The 16,870-nt window shown below is 42.8% G+C and overlaps 1 protein-coding gene across 2 annotated transcripts in view; it reads left to right on the forward strand.

Moving 5' to 3' along the window:
- Positions 1-16,656, forward strand: part of SLC2A8 (solute carrier family 2 member 8) — a gene marked incomplete at its 5' end in the record, with an annotated part of 52,318 nt that extends 35,662 nt beyond the window's left edge. For both annotated transcript variants that reach the window (XM_056552770.1, XM_056552771.1), the window contains 2 exon segments: positions 15,896-16,041; positions 16,120-16,656. In XM_056552770.1, coding sequence (XP_056408745.1) covers positions 15,896-16,041; positions 16,120-16,293 — 320 coding nt within the window.
- Positions 16,657-16,870: the final 214 nt, after the last annotated feature.

The following is a 16,870-nucleotide window of genomic DNA, read 5'->3' on the forward strand; positions in this document are numbered from 1 at the left end:
GATGTCCTTATCATCGCTGGTAATATACCGGGGGCACTACAGGAGTGCGGGCACATTCACCCCATGTGATGTCCTTATCATCGCTGGTAAGATACCGGGGGCACTACAGGAGTGCGGGCACATTCACCCCATGTGATGTCCTTATCATCGCTGGTAATATACAGGGGGCACTACAGAAGTGCGGGCACATTCACCCCATGTGATGTCCTTATCATCGCTGGTAAGATACAGGGGGCACTACAGGAGTGCGGGCACATTCACCCCATGTGATGTCCTTATCATCGCTGGTAATATACAGGGGGCACTACAGGAGTGCGGGCACATTCACCCCATGTGATGTCCTTATCATCGCTGGTAATATACCGGGGGCACTACAGGAGTGCGGGCACATTCACCCCATGTGATGTCCTTATCATCGCTGGTAATATACAGGGGGCACTACAGGAGTGCGGGCACATTCACCCCATGTGATGTCCTTATCATCGCTGGTAAGATACCGGGGGCACTACAGGAGTGCGGGCACATTCACCCCATGTGATGTCCTTATCATCGCTGGTAATATACAGGGGGCACTACAGAAGTGCGGGCACATTCACCCCATGTGATGTCCTTATCATCGCTGGTAAGATACAGGGGGCACTACAGGAGTGCGGGCACATTCACCCCATGTGATGTCCTTATCATCGCTGGTAATATACAGGGGGCACTACAGGAGTGCGGGCACATTCACCCCATGTGATGTCCTTATCATCGCTGGTAATATACCGGGGGCACTACAGGAGTGCGGGCACATTCACCCCATGTGATGTCCTTATCATCGCTGGTAATATACAGGGGGCACTACAGGAGTGCGGGCACATTCACCCCATATGATGTCCTTATCATCACTGGTAATATACTGGGGGCACTACAGGAGTGCGGGCACATTCACCCCATATGATGTCCTTATCATCACTGGTAATATACTGGGGGCACTACAGAAGTGCGAGCACATTCACCCCATGTGATGTCCTTATCATCGCTGGTAATATACAGGGGGCACTACAGGAGTGCGGGCACATTCACCCCATGTGATGTCCTTATCATCGCTGGTAATATACAGGGGGCACTACAGGAGTGCGGGCACATTCACCCCATATGATGTCCTTATCATCACTGGTAATATACTGGGGGCACTACAGGAGTGCGGGCACATTCACCCCATATGATGTCCTTATCATCACTGGTAATATACTGGGGGCACTACAGAAGTGCGAGCACATTCACCCCATGTGATGTCCTCATCGCTGGTAATATACTGGGGGCACTACAGGAGTGCGGGCACATTCACCCATGTGATGTCCTTATCATCGCTGGTAATATACAGGGGGCACTACAGAAGTGCGGGCACATTCACCCCATGTGATGTCCTTATCATCGCTGGTAATATACAGGGGGCACTACAGAAGTGCGGGCACATTCACCCCATGTGATGTCCTTATCATCGCTGGTAATATACAGGGGGCACTACAGGAGTGCGGGCACATTCACCCCATGTGATGTCCTTATCATCACTGGTAATATACAGGGGGCACTACAGGAGTGCGGGCACATTCACCCCATGTGATGTCCTTATCATCACTGGTAATATACAGGGGGCACTACAGGAGTGCGGGCACATTCACCCCATGTGATGTCCTTATCATCGCTGGTAATATACAGGGGGCACTACAGAAGTGCGGGCACATTCACCCCATGTGATGTCCTTATCATCGCTGGTAATATACAGGGGGCACTACAGGAGTGCGGGCACATTCACCCCATGTGATGTCCTTATCATCACTGGTAATATACAGGGGGCACTACAGGAGTGCGGGCACATTCACCCCATGTGATGTCCTTATCATCACTGGTAATATACAGGGGGCACTACAGGAGTGCGGGCACATTCACCCCATGTGATGTCCTTATCATCGCTGGTAATATACAGGGGGCACTACAGGAGTGCGGGCACATTCACCCCATGTGATGTCCTTATCATCGCTGGTAATATACCGGGGGCACTACAGGAGTGCGGGCACATTCACCCCATGTGATGTCCTTATCATCGCTGGTAATATACAGGGGGCACTACAGGAGTGCGGGCACATTCACCCCATGTGATGACCTTATCATCGCTGGTAATATACCGGGGGCACTACAGGAGTGCGGGCACATTCACCCCATGTGATGTCCTTATCATCGCTGGTAATATACAGGGGGCACTACAGGAGTGCGGGCACATTCACCCCATGTGATGTCCTTATCATCGCTGGTAATATACAGGGGGCACTACAGGAGTGCGGGCACATTCACCCCATGTGATGTCCTTATCATCGCTGGTAATATACCGGGGGCACTACAGAAGTGCGGGCACATTCACCCCATGTGATGTCCTTATCATCGCTGGTAATATACAGGGGGCACTACAGGAGTGCGGGCACATTCACCCCATGTGATGTCCTTATCATCGCTGGTAATATACCGGGGGCACTACAGAAGTGCGGGCACATTCACCCCATGTGATGTCCTTATCATCACTGGTAATATACCGGGGGCACTACAGGAGTGCGGGCACATTCACCCCATGTGATGTCCTTATCATCGCTGGTAAGATACCGGGGGCACTACAGGAGTGCGGGCACATTCACCCCATGTGATGTCCTTATCATCGCTGGTAAGATACAGGGGGCACTACAGGAGTGCGGGCACATTCACCCCATGTGATGTCCTTATCATCGCTGGTAAGATACAGGGGGCACTACAGGAGTGCGGGCACATTCACCCCATGTGATGTCCTTATCATCGCTGGTAATATACCGGGGGCACTACAGAAGTGCGGGCACATTCACCCCATGTGATGTCCTTATCATCGCTGTTAATATACAGGGGGCACTACAGAAGTGCGGGCACATTCACCCCATGTGATGTCCTTATCATCGCTGTTAATATACAGGGGGCACTACAGGAGTGCGGGCACATTCACCCCATGTGATGTCCTTATCATCGCTGGTAATATACAGGGGGCACTACAGGAGTGCGGGCACATTCACCCCATGTGATGTCCTTATCATCGCTGGTAATATACAGGGGGCACTACAGGAGTGCGGGCACATTCACCCCATGTGATGTCCTTATCATCGCTGGTAATATACAGGGGGCACTACAGAAGTGCGGGCACATTCACCCCATGTGATGTCCTTATCATCGCTGGTAAGATACCGGGGGCATTACTGGAGTGCGGGCACATTCACCCCATGTGATGTCCTTATCATCGCTGGTAATATACAGGGGGCACTACAGGAGTGCGGGCACATTCACCCCATGTGATGTCCTCATCGCTGGTAAGATACCGGGGGCACTACAGGAGTGCGGGCACATTCACCCCATGTGATGTCCTCATCGCTGGTAAGATACCGGGGGCACTACAGGAGTGCGGGCACATTCACCCCATGTGATGTCCTTATCATCGCTGGTAATATACAGGGGGCACTACAGGAGTGCGGGCACATTCACCCCATGTGATGTCCTTATCATCGCTGGTAATATACAGGGGGCACTACAGGAGTGCGGGCACATTCACCCCATGTGATGTCCTTATCATCACTGGTAATATACCGGGGGCACTACAGGAGTGCGGGCACATTCACCCCATGTGATGTCCTTATCATCGCTGGTAATATACAGGGGGCACTACAGGAGTGCGGGCACATTCACCCCATGTGATGTTCTTATCATCACTGGTAATATACCGGGGGCACTACAGGAGTGCGGGCACATTCACCCCATGTGATGTCCTTATCATCGCTGGTAATATACAGGGGGCACTACAGGAGTGCGGGCACATTCACCCCATGTGATGTCCTTATCATCGCTGGTAAGATACAGGGGGCACTACAGGAGTGCGGGCACATTCACCCCATGTGATGTCCTTATCATCGCTGGTAAGATACAGGGGGCACTACATAAAACTGCCCCTCTTCTGTGCCCCCACATAATAATAATAATGCCCCTCTTCTGTGCCCCCACATAATAATAATAATGCCCCTCTTCTGTGCCCCCACATAATAATAATAATAATGCCCCTCTTCTGTGCCCCCACATAATAATAATAATGCCCCTCTTCTGTGCCCCCACATAATAATAATAATAATAATGCCCCTCTTCTGTGCCCCCACATAATAATAATAATACCCCTTTTCTGTGCCCCCACATAATAATAATGCCCCTCTTCAGTGCCCCCACATAATAATAATAATAATGCCCCTCTTCTGTGCCCCCACATAATAATAATAATGCCCCTCTTCTGTGCCCCCACATAATAATAATAATAATAATAATGCCCCTCTTCTGTGCCCCCACATAATAATAATAATGCCCCTCTTCAGTGCCCCCACATAATAATAATAATAACAATGCCCCTCTTCTGTGCCCCCACATAATAATAATAATGCCCCTCTTCTGTGCCCCCACATAATAATAATAATAATGCCCCTCTTCAGTGCCCCCACATAATAATAATAATGCCCCTCTTCTGTGCCCCCACATAATAATAATAATGCCCCTCTTCAGTGCCCCCACATAATAATAATAATAACAATGCCCCTCTTCTGTGCCCCCACATAATAATAATAATGCCCCTCTTCTGTGCCCCCACATAATAATAATAATGCCCCTCTTCTGTGCCCCCACATAATAATAATGCCCCTCTTCTGTGCCCCCACATAATAATAACAATGCCCCTCTTCTGTGCCCCCACATAATAATAATAATGCCCCTCTTCTGTGCCCCCACATAATAATAATACTAATAATAATAATAATGCCCCTCTTCTGTGCCCCCACATAATAATAATAATGCCCCTCTTCTGTGCCCCCACATAATAAAAATAATGCCCCTCTTCTGTGCCCCCACATAATAATAATAATGCCCCTCTTCTGTGCCCCCACATAATAATAATAATAATAATAATGCCCCTCTTCAGTGCCCCACATAATAATAATAATGCCCCTCTTCTGTGCCCCCACATAATAATAATAATGCCCCTCTTCTGTGCCCCCACATAATAATAATAATGCCCTCTTCAGTGCCCCCACATAATAATAATAATAATGCCCCTCTTCTGTGCCCCCACATAATAATAATAATAATGCCCCTCTTCTGTGCCCCCACATAATAATAATAATGCCCCTCTTCTGTGCCCCCACATAATAATAATAATGCCCTCTTCAGTGCCCCCACATAATAATAATAATAATGCCCCTCTTCTGTGCCCCCACATAATAATAATAATAATGCCCCTCTTCTGTGCCCCCACATAATAATAATAATAATGCCCCTCTTCTGTGCCCCCACATAATAATAATAATGCCCCTCTTCTGTGCCCCCACATAATAATAATAATAATGCCCCTCTTCTGTGCCCCCACATAATAATAATAATGCCCCTCTTCTGTGCCCCCACATAATAATATTAATAATGCCCCTCTTCTGTGCCCCCACATAATAATAATAATAATAATAATGCCCCTCTTCTGTGCCCCCACATAATAATAATAATGCCCCTCTTCTGTGCCCCCACATAATATTAATAATAATAATGCCCCTCTTCAGTGCCCCCACATAATAATAATAAAGCCCCTCTTCTGTGCCCCCACATAATAATAATAATGCCCTTCTTCTGTGCCCCCACATAATATTAATAATAATAATGCTCCTCTTCTGTGCCCCCACATATTAATAATAATAATGCCCCTCTTCTGTGCCCCCACATAATAATAATGCCCCTCTTCTGTGCCCCCACATATTAATAATAATAATGCCCCTCTTCTGTGCCCCCACATATTAATAATAATAATGCCCCTCTTCTGTGCCCCCACATAATAATAATAATGCCCCTCTTCTGTGCCCCCACACATTAATAATGCCCCTCTTCTGTGCCCCCACATAATAATAATAATAATAATGCCCCTCTTCAGTGCCCCCACATAATAATAATGCCCCTCTTCTGTGCCCCCACATAATAATAATAATGCCCTCTTCAGTGCCCCCACATAATAATAATAATAATGCCCCTCTTCTGTGCCCCCACATAATAATAATAAAGCCCCTCTTCTGTGCCCCCACATAATTATAATAATAATGCCCTTCTTCTGTGCCCCCACATAATATTAATAATGCCCCTCTTCTGTGCCCCCACATAATAATAATGCCCCTCTTCTGTGCCCCCACATATTAATAATAATAATAATGCCCCTCTTCTGTGCCCCCACATATTAATAATAATAATGTCCCTCTTCTGTGCCCCCACATAATAATAATAATGCCCCTCTTCTGTGCCCCCACATATTCATAATAATAATAATGCCCCTCTTCTGTGCCCCCACATAATAATAATAATAACAATGCCCCTCTTCTGTGCCCCCACATAATAATAATAATGCCCCTCTTCTGTGCCCCCACATATTCATAATAATAATAATGCCCCTCTTCTGTGCCCCTACATAATAATAATAATGCCCCTCTTCTATGCCCCCACATAATAATAATAATGCCCCTCTTCTGTGCCCCCACATAATAATAATAATAATAATAATGCCCCTCTTCTGTGCCCCCACATAATAATAATAATGCCCCTCTTCTGTGCCCCCACATAATAATAATAATAATAATAATGCCCCTCTTCTGTGCCCCCACATAATAATAATAATAATGCCACTCTTCTGTGCCCCCACATAATAATAATAATGCCCCTCTTCTGTGCCCCCACATAATAATAATAATAATAATAATAATGCCCCTCTTCTGTGCCCCCACATAATAATAATAATGCCCTTTTTCTGTGCCCCCACATAATAATATTAATAATAATAATAATAATGCCCCTCTTCAGTGCCCCACATAATAATAATAATGCCCCTCTTCTGTGCCCCCACATAATAATAATAATGCCCCTTTTCTGTGCCCCCACATAATAATATTAATAATAATAATGCCCCTCTTCAGTGCCCCACATAACAATAATGCCCCTCTACTGTGCCCCCACATAATAATAATAATAATAATGCCCCTCTTCTGTGCCCCTACATAATAATAATAATTCCCCTCTTCTGTGCCCCCACATAATAATAATAATAATAATGCCCCTCTTCTGTGCCCCCACATAATAATAATACTGCCCCTCTTCTGTGCCCCTACATAATAATCATAATGCCCCTCTTCTGTGCCCCCACATAATAATAATAATGCCCCTCTTCTGTGCCCCCACATAATAATAATAATGCCCCTCTTCTGTGCCCCCACATAATAATAATGCCCCTCTTCTGTGCCCCCACATAATAATAATGCCCCTCTTCTGTGCCCCCACATAATAATAATAATAATGCCCCTCTTCTGTGCCCCCACATAATAATGCCCCTCTTCTGTGCCCCCACATAATAATAATAATGCCCCTCTTCAGTGCCCCACATAATAATAATAATGCCCCTCTTCTGTGCCCCCACATAATAATAATAATAATAATAATGCCCCTCTTCTGTGCCCCCACATAATAATAATAATAATAATAATGCCCCTCTTCTGTGCCCCCACATAATAATAATAATGCCCCTCTTCTGTGCCCCCACATAATAATAATAATAATAATAATGCCCCTCTTCTGTGCCCCCACATAATAATAATAATAATAATGCCAATTTTACACTAGAGCAAAGAAAGAGCATTACTACTGATACAATAAGAAAACTTTATTTTGAATAAATAGAAATTTCACCAATGGACAAGAAACATCAAGACTCTTAAAAAAAAAAAAAAAACAATGGCAGGACAATAATAGTATTGGTATAAATGATAAGTTTTGAATCTGAGGAGTATATATATACTTATCATTTATACCAATACTATTTTATTATATAGTAAAATGCCCTGGGTATATAGGACTATGTCGCTAACTATTGCATGTATAGCCCAGGAATGGTAAACGGATCACTCAGCCATATTGCACAAGGCCACTGCCTGTTCTGACGTACGTTTCGTCAGAACGAGATGTTAAGACTATCCTCTCTCGCTTATATATGCCACTTACTACTGCATCAGCTAGAGCGGGGGATGTGCTTAAAGCGTACCCGTCAGATCCAACAAAAATCCTATATTTTTTTTTATATATCACTTAGTACCTAATCCTGACCATGTACATCAAATTTTTGTGTCTAGCACCTTTATTTATTTTTTTATTACACTTTTAATTTAGCTCACTAGTCTGAATTCCTCTCAAAGGGATGGGGCGTGGCCTCACTGTGCAGGTCTCCGCCCCCCTCCCTCAGTACGCTGTCTGCTCACCTATCCCCTAGCATTAGCAAAACTACAACTCCCAGCTTGTCCTCACTGACAGTAGCGGGACACAAGATGACAGTGGGAGGATTTTTCTTCCAGCTGTGAGCCCTGCGCTCTCTGCTGTCAATCAAGAAAGTGTGTCCATGACGCATGGACACAGCAGGACTAGTATGTGCAGGCAGGGGGGGCTGTTGTCTGACTGACTGGCTTTTTCAGTATGAAATACTGAAAATTTTCTAGTGAAAGCAACTACAAAACCTATTGGTTATACATGCTTTACAACATATCAAAAGTTTTTGTATCTGACAGTGCCCATTTAACGGTGCATGCGCCAGGTCCTGGAATGAAGAGCGCTCGCATCCCTGGCTGTCAGTAGGCGCAGTGTGCAGGTCAAGAAATTACATGTCCGTGACCTGGGTGCGGTTTGCCGTGATGCGGCGGGGGATGCGAGTGCTCTTTGTTCCGGGACCTGGCGCATGCGCCGTTAAACACATCCCCCACTCCAGCTGACGCCACTAGCAGTAGTTAGTGGCATATATAAGCGAGGCATGATAGCTTTTGCTGATAGTTGTATTTGAGCTATACCAAGTGATATATATATTTTGAGACCCCAGACACTCTTGACAATGATGGAATATCCTAAGTAAATGCATTGTGCCGTGTCGGTTTTCTATGTTTAATAATGCCCCCTGTCCTGTTCCCACCACATGATAATAATTATACCCCGTTATGTGCCCCTCACATATAATAATAATAATAATGTCCTGTGCCCCTCACATTAAATAATAATGTCCTGTCCTCCTCACATATAATAATAATAATAATAATGTCCTGTGCCCCTCACATATAATAATAATATCCTGTCCTCCTCACATATAATAATAATAATAATAATAATGTCCTGTGCCCCTCACATATAATAATAATAATAATGTCCTGTGCCCCTCACATTAAATAATAATGTCCTGTCCTCCTCACATATAATAATAATAATAATAATAATGTCCTGTCCTCCTCACATATAATAATAATGTCCTGTCCTCCTCACATATAATAATAATAATAATGTCCTGTCCTCCTCACATATAGTAGTAATAATGTCCTGTGCCCCTCACATATAATAATAATAGTAATAATAATAATAATAATGTCCTCCTCACATATAATAATAATGTCCTGTGCCCCTCACATATAATAATAATAATGTCCTGTCCTCCTCACATTTAATAATAATAATGACCTGTCCTCCTCACATATAATAATAATGTCCTGTGCCCCTCACATATAATAATAATGTCCTGTGCCCCTCACATATAATAATAATAATAATGTCCTGTCCTCCTCACATATAATAATAATAATAATAATGTCCTGTGCCCCTCACATATAATAACAATAATAATGTCCTGTGCCCCTCACATATAATAATAATAATGTCCTGTCCTCCTCACATATAATAATAATGTCCTGTGCCCCTCACATATAATAATAATAATGTCCTGTGCCCCTCACATATAGTAATAATATCCTGTGCCCCTCACATATAATAATAATAATGTCCTGTCCTCCTCACATATAATAATAATAATGTCCTGTCCTCCTCACATATAGTAGTAATAATGTCCTGTGCCCCTCACATATAATAATAATAATAATAATGTCCTCCTCACATATAATAATAATAATAATAATAATAATAATAATAATAATAATAATGTCCTGTGCCCCTCACATATAATAATAATAATAATAATGTCCTGTGCCCCTCACATATAATAATAATAATAATGTCCTGTGCCCCTCACATATAATAATAATAATAATAATAATGTCCTGTGCCCCTCACATATAATAATAATGTCCTGTGCCCCTCACATATAATAATAATGTCCTGTCCTCCTCACATTTAATAATAATAATAATAATAATGTCCTGTGCCCCTCACATATAATAATTATAATGTCCTGTGCCCCTCACATATAATAATAATAATAATAATAATAATAATGTCCTGTGCCCCTCACATATAATAATAATAATGTCCTGTCCTCCTCACATATAATAATAATGTCCTGTGCCCCTCACATATAATAATAATAATGTCCTGTGCCCCTCACATATAATAATAATGTCCTGTGCCCCTCACATATAATAATAATAATAATGTCCTGTCCTCCTCACATAGAATAATAATAATAATAATGTCCTGTGCCCCTCACATATAATAATAATGTCCTGTGCCCCTCACATATAATAATAATAATAATAATGTCCTGTCCTCCTCACATATAATAATAATGTCCTGTGCCCCTCACATATAATAATAATAATAATAATAATAATGTCCTGTGCCCCTCACATATAATAATAATAATAATAATGTCCTGTGCCCCTCACATATAATAATAATAATAATAATGTCCTGTCCTCCTCACATATAATAATAATAATGTCCTGTGCCCCTCACATATAATAATAATAATAATGTCCTGTGCCCCTCACATATAATAATAATAATAATGTCCTGTGCCCCTCACATATAATAATAATAATAATGTCCTGTGCCCCTCACATATAATAATAATAATAATAATAATGTCCTGTCCTCCTCACATATAATAATAATAATGTCCTGTGCCCCTCACATATAATAATAATGTCCTGTGCCCCTCACATATAATAATAATAATAATAATGTCCTGTGCCCCTCACATATAGTAATAATATCCTGTGCCCCTCACATATAATAATAATAATAATGTCCTGTCCTCCTCACATATAATAATAATAATAATAATGTCCTGTGCCCCTCACATATAATAATAATGTCCTGTGCCCCTCACATATAATAGTGTCCTGTCCTGTGCCCCTCACATATACAGTGTGGATCAAAAGTTTGGGCACCCCAGGTAAAAAATGTTATTAATGTGCATAAAGAAGCCAAGGAAAGATGGAAAAATCTCCAAAAGGATCAAATTACAGATTAGACATTATTATAATATGTCACCAAAAGTTAAATTTTATTTCCATCATTTACACTTTCATAATAACAGAAAACTAAAAATGGCCACTGCAAAAGTTATAGCATGCACTGCCCCCTTTGCAAAGCCAGTGTCATGGATTGTTCTCAATCATCATCTGGGAAGACCAGGTGATGTCAATCTCAAAGGTTATAAATGCCCAGACTCATCTGACCTTGCCCCAACAATCAGCACCACGGGTTCTTCTAAGCAGTTGTCTAGAAATCTGAAACTGAAAATAGTTGAACCTCACAAAGCTGGAGAAGGCTATAAGAAGATAGCAAAACGTTTTCAGATGTCAATATCCTCTGTTCTGAATGTAATTAAGAAATGGCAGTCATCAGGAACAGTGGAAGTTAAAGCAAGATCTGGAAGACCAAGAAAAATATCAGACAGAACAGCTCGCAGGATTGTGAGAAAAACAATTCAAAACCCACGTTTGACTGCACAATCCCTCCAGAAAGATCTGGCAGACACTGGAGTTGTGGTTCACTATTCCACTATAAAGAGATACTTGTACAAATATGGTCTTCATGGAAGAGTCATCAGAAGAAAACCTCTTCTACGTCCTCACCACAAAAATCAGCGTTTGAACTTTGTAAATGAACATATAGACAAGCCTGATGCATTTTGGAAACAAGTTCTGTGGACCGATGAGGTTAAAATTGAACTTTTTGGCCAAAATGAGCAAAGGTACGTTTGGAGAAGAAGGGGAACAGAATTTAATGAAAAGAACCTCTGTCCAACTGTTAAGCATGGGGGTGGATCAATCATGCTTTGGGGTTGTATTGCAGCCAGTGGCACAGGGAACATCTCACGAGTAGAAGGAAAAATGGATTCAATAAAATTACAGCAAATTTTGGATGCTAACTTGATGCCATCTGTGAAAAAGCTGAAGATAAAGAGAGGATGGCTTCTACAAATGGATAATGATCCTAAACACACCTCGAAATCCATGGGGGATTACATCAAGAGGTGTAAACTGAAGGTTTTGCCATGGCCTTCACAATCTCCTGACCTCAACATAATTGAAAATCTATGGATAGACCTTAAAAGAGCAGTGCGTGACACAGCCCAGAAATCTCAAAGAACTGGAAGACTTTTGTAAGGAAGAATGGGCAAAGATACCTCACACAAGAATTGAAAGACTCTTGGCTGGCTAGAGAAAGCGTTTACAAGCTGTGATACTTGCCAAAGGGGGCAGTACAAGATATTAACTCTGCAGGGTGCACAAACTTTATCCCAACTGTAATAATAATGTCCTGTGCCCCTCACATATAATAATAATAATAATGTCCTGTGCCCCTCACATATAATAATAATGTCCTGTCCTCCTCACATATAATAATAATGTCCTGTCCTCCTCACATATAATAATAATGTCCTGTCCTCCTCACATATAATAATAATAATGTCCTGTGCCCCTCACATATAATAATAATGTCCTGTGCCCCTCACATATAATAATAATAATGTCCTGTCCGCCTCACATATAATAATAATAATGTCCTATGCCCCTCACATATAATAATAATAATTATGCCCCCTGTGCCCCTCACATATAATAATAATAATAATAATAATAATGTCCTGTGCCCCTCACATATAATAATAATAATGTCCTTTGCCCCTCACATATAATAATAATGTCCTGTGCCCCTCACATATAATAATAATAATAATAATAATGTCCTTTGCCCCTCACATATAATAATAATAATAATGTCCTGTGCCCCTCACATATAATAATAATGTCCTGTGCCCCTCACATATAATAATAATAATGTCCTGTCCGCCTCACATATAATAATAATAATGTCCTATGCCCCTCACATATAATAATAATAATTATGCCCCCTGTGCCCCTCACATATAATAATAATAATAATAATAATGTCCTGTGCCCCTCACATATAATAATAATAATGTCCTTTGCCCCTCACATATAATAATAATGTCCTGTGCCCCTCACATATAATAATAATAATAATGTCCTTTGCCCCTCACATATAATAATAATGTCCTGTCCTCACATATAATAATAATAATAATAATGTCCTGTGCCCCTCACATATAATAATAATAATAATAATAATGTCCTGTCCTCCTCACATATAATAATAATAATGTCCTGTGCCCCTCACATATAATAATAATAATAATAATAATAATGTCCTGTCCTCCTCACATATAATAATAATTATGCCCCTTGTGCTCCTCACAAATAATAATTATGCACCCTGTCCTGTGCCCCTTACATATAATAATTTTGCCCCCTGTCCTGTGCCCCTCACATATAATAATTATGCCCCTGTCCTGTGCCCCCGCACATATAATAATAATAATTATGCCCCCCTGTCCTGTGCCCCTCACATATAATTATGCCCCACTGTCCTGTGCCCCTCTCATATAATAATTATAATAATAATGTCCCCTGTCCTGTGCTCCTCATATATAATAATAATTATGCCCCCCTGTCCTGTGCCCCTTACATATAATTATGCCCCCTGTCCTCCTCACATATAATAATAATCATAATTATGGCCCCTATCCTGTGTCCCTCACATATAATAATAATAATAATAATGTCCCCTGTCCTTTGCCCCTCACATATAATAATTATGCCCCCTGTCCTCCTCACCTATAATAATAATGTCCTGTGCCCCTTACATATAATAATTATGCCCCCTGTCCTCCTCACCTATAATAATAATGTCCTGTGCCCCTTACATATAATAATTTGCCCCCTGTCCTCCTCACATATAATAATAATAATTATGCCCCCTGTCCTGTACACCTCACATATAATAATAATAATTATGCCCCCTGTCCTGTGCCCCTCACATATAATAATAATGATGCTCCCTGTCCTGTGCCCCTTACATATAATAATAATAATTATGCCCCCTGTCCTGTGCCCCTCACATATAATAATAATAATGTCCCCTGTCCTGTGCCCCTCACATATAATAATAATGTCCCCTGTCCTGTGCCCCTTACATATAATAATAATTATGCCCCCTGTCCTGTGCCCCTTACATATAATAATTATAATAATAATGTCCCCTGTCCTGTGCTCCTCACATATAATAATAATTAAGAATTATCCCCCCCGTCCTGTGCCCCTCACATAATAATGCCCCGTCCTGTGCCCCTTACATATAATTATGCCCCCTGTCCTCCTCACATATAATAATAATCATAATTATGCCCCCCTGTCCTGTGCCCCTCACATATAATAATAATGTCCCCTGTCCTGTGCCCCTTACATATAATAATATGTCCTGTGCCCCTTACATATAATAATGATGCCCCCTGTCCTCCTCACATAATAATAATAATAATAATAATTATGCCCTCTGTCCTGTGCACCTCACATATAATAATAATGCCCCTTGTCCTGTGCCCCTCACATATAATAATTATGCCCCCCTGTCCTGTGCCCCTCACATATAATAATTATGCCCTGTGCCCCTCACATATAATAATATCCCCCCCCCCGTCCTGTGCCCCTCACATAATAATACCCCTTGTCCTGTGCCCCTCACATATAATAATTATGCCCTGTGCCCCTCACATATAATAATAATAATAATAATGTCCTGTGCCCCTCACATATAATAATAATAATAATAATGTCCTGTGCCCCTCACATATAATAATAATAATAATAATGTCCTGTGCCCCTCACATATAATAATTATGCCCTGTGCCCCTCACGTATAATAATAATAATATCCCCCCCGTCCTGTGCCCCTCACATAATAATGCCCCTTGTCCTGTGCCCCTCACATATAATTATGCCCCCCTGTCCTGTGCCCCTCACATATAATAATTATGCCCTGTGCCCCTCACATATAATTATGCCCCCCTGTCCTGTGCCCCTCACATATAATTATGCCCCCCTGTCCTGTGCCCCTCACATATAATTATGCCCCCCTGTCCTGTGCCCCTCACATATAATTATGCCCCCCTGTCCTGTGCCCCTCACATATAATTATGCCCCCCTGTCCTGTGCCCCTCACATATAATTATGCCCCCCTGTCCTGTGCCCCCTCACATATAATTATGCCCCCCTGTCCTGTGCCCCCTCACATATAATGCCTCCGTGCCCCAAACATAGTAGAAAAACAATAATAATAATACTCACCTATTCCTTGTTCCCACGAGCAGCTCTTCCCCATCTTCATCCCTGCAGCGTGTGAGCTGCGGGGACGGGATCTCAGGCAGGCGCAATGTCGTCACATGATCGCGTTCCTGCGGCTCCCACGCTGCGAGCATGAAGTATATGCAGCGTGTGAGTGAATGGGAAATGATTGGTCCTGCTCCCCCATTCTAGTGTACTGATTCTGTGAATGCGGAGGCAGTGAAGGGTTGCTAAGGATTACCTCCCCACTTGGTGGTTTCACCCGGTGTGGTCCCCACTCTCCACACCCCCCTAGTAATGCCAGTCCCTAGCCCATATGCCATGCAGATAGGGGAGCTGCATGAAGCTTCAGCACAGTGACCCTTCTCCTCCCCCCACAGGGTTCGCCATCGGCTGGGGCCCCATTCCCTGGCTCCTCATGTCTGAGATCTTCCCTCTTCGTGCCCGGGGCGTGGCCAGCGGAGTGTGTGTCGTCACCAATTGGGGCTGCGCTTTTCTTGTTACAAAGATTTTTCATGACCTACTGGTAAGTCCGTGGGGAGGGGACGGGGTGGGGCATTTGTGGGCGGAGTCAGCTTCTGAGCTGTTGTGATTGGTCGTGCAGGATCTTCTGACCTCCTATGGGACCTTCTGGTTATTTGCTGCTTTCTGTGGACTCAACGTCCTGTTCACCGTCCTGTGTGTCCCCGAGACTAAAGGGAAAACTCTGGAGCAAATTCAGTCTTATTTCCAGCAAAGTCCAGAAAGAGGAAGAGTCTTCTCCAGCTCCATCCAGTAAAGACTTTGTGTCCGGGCAGGTGACCCCGTCAAAAAAGTCCAAAAAGGACTTACGGGGGCACTGAAGGATCCATCGAGAGACCAGGGCATAAAGGGGCAAAGCATGGCCCAAGACTTCAGGCCCCTCCCCCCTGGCACTGTACATAAGTCACATTATTCTGGATTGTTCCTGTAAAACGTGTACCCTGCAGGTGAAGGGCGGAGCTCAGTCAGACCACCCCCACCAGTGTTCATTAGTTTTGAGGCAGAATGATTTAATTATTGGCTGCTCCAGAACCCTGAGGAAGACTCATCCATAACGTGAGGTTCTGACTGTACAGGACTGTTCTAGAGGTTCTTGTGGAGAATAAATCTATTAAACACAGATGGCAGTGAGTGCTGCGCATTGGTCTATGTCAGGATACTGAGACACCCACCGATCATAGCGGTCCGGACTGCTGTGTCTTGGAGAGGTCGGTGCCAGGTAAAGCTTTAGATCCAGAAGTTGTAGAGATGAAAAGAAAACAATCCAGAGGAACAGACACCAATAATAGAAAGGGATCTAGCACCGTAACGTACTTCACTGGGGGATCCACCAG

The sequence above is a fragment of the Hyla sarda genome, unplaced genomic scaffold (genome assembly GCF_029499605.1).
Source record: "Hyla sarda isolate aHylSar1 unplaced genomic scaffold, aHylSar1.hap1 scaffold_1892, whole genome shotgun sequence".
NCBI classification, from domain to species: Eukaryota; Metazoa; Chordata; class Amphibia; order Anura; family Hylidae; genus Hyla; species Hyla sarda.